Source organism: Theobroma cacao, chromosome 4, assembly GCF_053813885.1.
Source record: "Theobroma cacao isolate CCN51 chromosome 4, ASM5381388v1, whole genome shotgun sequence".
NCBI classification, from domain to species: Eukaryota; Viridiplantae; Streptophyta; class Magnoliopsida; order Malvales; family Malvaceae; genus Theobroma; species Theobroma cacao.
In genome coordinates this window covers 32210459-32214052 of record NC_142642.1, presented here as the reverse complement: position 1 = coordinate 32214052, position 3594 = coordinate 32210459, and the positions used below count along the sequence as shown (strand labels likewise).

The 3594-nt window shown below is 32.9% G+C and overlaps 1 protein-coding gene across 2 annotated transcripts; it reads left to right on the top strand.

Annotated features, from left to right (window-relative positions):
- The first annotated feature begins 591 nt into the window (after positions 1 to 591).
- Positions 592 to 2308, top strand: LOC18602264 (transcription factor bHLH93-like). 2 transcript variants are annotated; one of them, XM_018119284.2, is made up of 4 exons: positions 592 to 759; positions 1044 to 1169; positions 1399 to 1569; positions 2094 to 2308. In XM_018119284.2, the coding sequence occupies exons 1-4, from the start codon at positions 682 to 684 to the stop codon at positions 2187 to 2189; spliced, it is 471 nt and encodes a 156-aa protein (XP_017974773.1). In that variant the 5' UTR covers positions 592 to 681; the 3' UTR covers positions 2190 to 2308. The 2 variants fall into 2 exon arrangements, with proteins under 2 accessions (XP_017974773.1, XP_017974772.1); XM_018119283.2 differs by having other exon boundaries at positions 601 to 759; positions 1396 to 1569.
- The last annotated feature ends 1286 nt before the right edge of the window (positions 2309 to 3594 follow it).

Sequence of the window (3594 nt, the reverse complement as noted above, 5' to 3'; positions counted from 1 at the left end):
TTTAAGTAATTAATGGTGTAATTTACTCTACATATATACACATATATGAATCTGCCTACGTATGGAAGCTCATATGGTTTTGTAAAAAAGGAAAATACTTCCATTGCCATGAACTCTAACATTTACAAAATTGGAATATGAAAAGCTCTTTATTTTTCTTCTTACATATATATGACTTTTGAAATTGACAATTTTCAATTCTAGTCTTTGGAATGTTCCTTTAAAGACAAACCATAATAATATTTTATAACCATGAATTCCACATAAATATGATTACAAGTAAAGAAATTAAATTCATGTACCAGACCCCGACAAGTACTAGTTTGAGATTAGGCATATGTGAAAATAATAATTTGGTTGTAATTTTTTTTATATCCTCACTTTTTTCTTTTTGTGTCTTCTAGAATATTCATTTATTCTCTTCTGTTGAATTTTGAAGCAACAAAGTCTTTGTAAATTAATAAGGTCAGTTCCGTAAATTGGGTATGGTGAATAATTATTTCATGTGGGGAAACGGAGGCCCTCATGCAGGAAACAAACAACTACACAACTACATCATGTAGGTATGGGGGATATGCTGCTCCTTTAAATACCCCTCAAAGACCTGCAGTGAAAAAGAAAAAGGGCAAAGGCCAAAGATTTTGACAATATAAAGTTGAGCTAAGGATTAGAGGCAGCGTCATGTCTTCTAGAGATCAAAAGAAAGCAGCTGTTTATCAGAAATTGCGGCAGCTTCGCTCTGTTACCAACTCCAGTGCTGTAAATTGCCCTAAAACTCTTAATTTTAAGCATAATAATCGAAGTTTTTCTCTCCTGGTTCTTATCGTTCTTTTCTATTCTATCTTAACAATGAAACCATGAGATTAAATCAAGAACAAGAACGCCTAAAAGCATGTGTTGAATCGAAAAAATCCCTACATATTTAAGTCCGTGAGATTAAGAGCAGGTGTGAAGACCTTGTTGATGGCGAGAGGGTGACGATGATCATGATATTTTATTTCGTTTTCTATTTGGTTAATTATTGATTCTTATGCTGTGTGCAGGTGAACAAGACCTCAATCATTGTAGATGCATCAAGATATATAGGGGAGTTGAAAGAAAAGGTGGACAAACTGAACCAAGAAATTGGAACTTCACAAATTTCAACTTCCCAGAATCCTCTGCCTATGGTACTGAATATATACATATATATATATCAATCAAAATTGCATATATATATATATATATATATATATATATATATATATATATATATATATATATAAACGTGTTTCGCTTATTGATTTAAACAGTTCCTCTTGTTCTCCTTTTCTGCATCTGCTTGCTATCTAACTAGCGAGCAAAACAACCCCACACGCTTCCTTTATTGATTTTAAGTTTCTTATTTGGTTTCAGCAGGTCACTGTGGAAACCCTAGAGAAAGGTTTCCTTATTAATGTGTTTTTGGAAAAAAACTGCCCCGGTTTGCTTGTTTCCATATTGGAAACCTTCGAAGAGCTTGGCCTCGACGTGCTCGATGCTAGGGTTTCTTGCGAAGACAATTTCCAACTAGAAGCGATTGGAGGAGAAGTAAGTATGGTAATTCGTTTATTGTTTTCTCTTTAATCCCAAAGTGGGGTTTCAACTACAAGAGAAGTGAATTTCTTGTGGCATAATTGATTATACATTCGAATGCGATTCGGATATGTCTTGTCATGTAGGGTTCTCCATTTCCTTTCTTTTCCCTTTTGCTTTTTGGACTAAAAGCACTATCTGGTTTAGTACTTGTGCATTTTATTAATTTGGTTCGATCTTTATATATTAAAAAAAAAAAAAAAAGAAGACGACGATGAAGAAAGAAGAAACCTCACATGTAAATTGTACAACATGGGTTTAAACCACACAATTTTTTTTCTAATTTTTTTTTTCATTAATGTACTGTCACAATAATGGGTGGTTAGCATTGGATTCACATTTTGCTTGGACGTGCTGCAAGAAGCTAATGGTACTTTGCATTGAATGCAATTTTTGATTCTTTTAATTTTGATTTGGTATACCCTTCTTTCCGACTCCTTTTAATTGCATTTTCTAAAGCAAGAATTATTGATTTTCAGAATCAAGGTAACGCTGAAGGCATCGATTCTCAGATGGTTAAGCAAGCAGTGCTGCAGGCTATCGGTAAATGGAGTAAAACTAGCGAGCAGGATTAATTAGGACTTCTCTCTGTTTTCTTTTGGATTGGATCTCTTCATCGATTCCTTTGATGGGTTGCAGTTGCATTGTAACAACTTTATCTTTATCAATGGAAGTTTTTAACTTTTAATTCTTCTTTATCAAAAAATAACCCAGATACCTTGCATCATTAATTTGTTTTCTAACAACAATAGTATTGCAGTAATAATGATACTATAACAAAAAGAAAACCTCTATGCACAGTAAAAAACAAAAAGAAAAGACAAATAAATAATTTCTCATTTTCTTTTTTGCATAATTGTCATTGATTTTTGGATTTAGTTTGATAAATATTTGATGGAATAATGAAGTCAAGTGGCTACCTTACTTGGATCTTTAGAACCTTCTTACAATTTTCAAGGAAAATCCTTCCAAGTTTGCTATAATTAAAATGGTTGCTGAACTGCTTATCAAAAGCTATCTAAAAAGTCGAGATAAGAAATTAGTAGCTGTTGATAAAGGACATTAGTACAGTACAAATTTCACATTGGATATATAGAATCTTGCGAAAGAAAAGTGCATAGTTAAACTTACATGATAATGTATTTTTCTTCAAGTACGGGCTGAATTTTTATACTCTCTTTCTCTGTACTTTGTAATCCCCTGTCATGATCTTGCTCACTCTTATTCATGATTTTGACGATAGAATTGAGGGTTATTTGTTGTTTGACTACTCGTTATCTATGATGTCCAGGATATAAATCTGTCATTGTAGAAAGACAATGCAAACAATATCACAATTACCACTGTAAATAGATAAATTTTTAGTTTCTTTGAGTTCCCTACAAGAAATTTTATTTTTAGTCACTTTTATAACATTGCAAAATTTATCTTTTACAGTTTAAAAAGTTGTAACTGATAATCGCGAATCATATTTCGCAGCAATAATATACAAAGAAATTGTGCTCAAATGCGTTTTACAAATCTTGCAGAAATTTATATCTTGTTGCGAAAGCAATTTTTTGTGACATAATAAGTGTTGCAAGCTGAGCCAAAAAAAAAGTGTTGCAAACTACATTTTAGAGCAAATTGTGCGAAGGAATTGTTACAAATACTTTTTACAGCTAGTATTATATAAAACTTTTGCTACTAAATATCACCTTTCTTTGGGGCACAAGGCTGTTCAGATTGCTTGCTTGCTGGCTCTCAGCTCCGGGTTTCATGAATATGGTTGCTCAAATGGTCTTCTACGGCTGTCAATGGCTCTTCGAGTTTCTGTTTAAAAGTCAAGTTGAACAGGCTTAAAACTCATCTTAAACATGGGAACAAAGTATTCTTTGGCAATGTTGATAGCACTATTAATGTGCTGAAGAACAAGGTTGAGGAGTTTGATATTATCTGCAGCTTGAGGGACCTCGCAAAAGATGAGTGCAATGCTAAAAG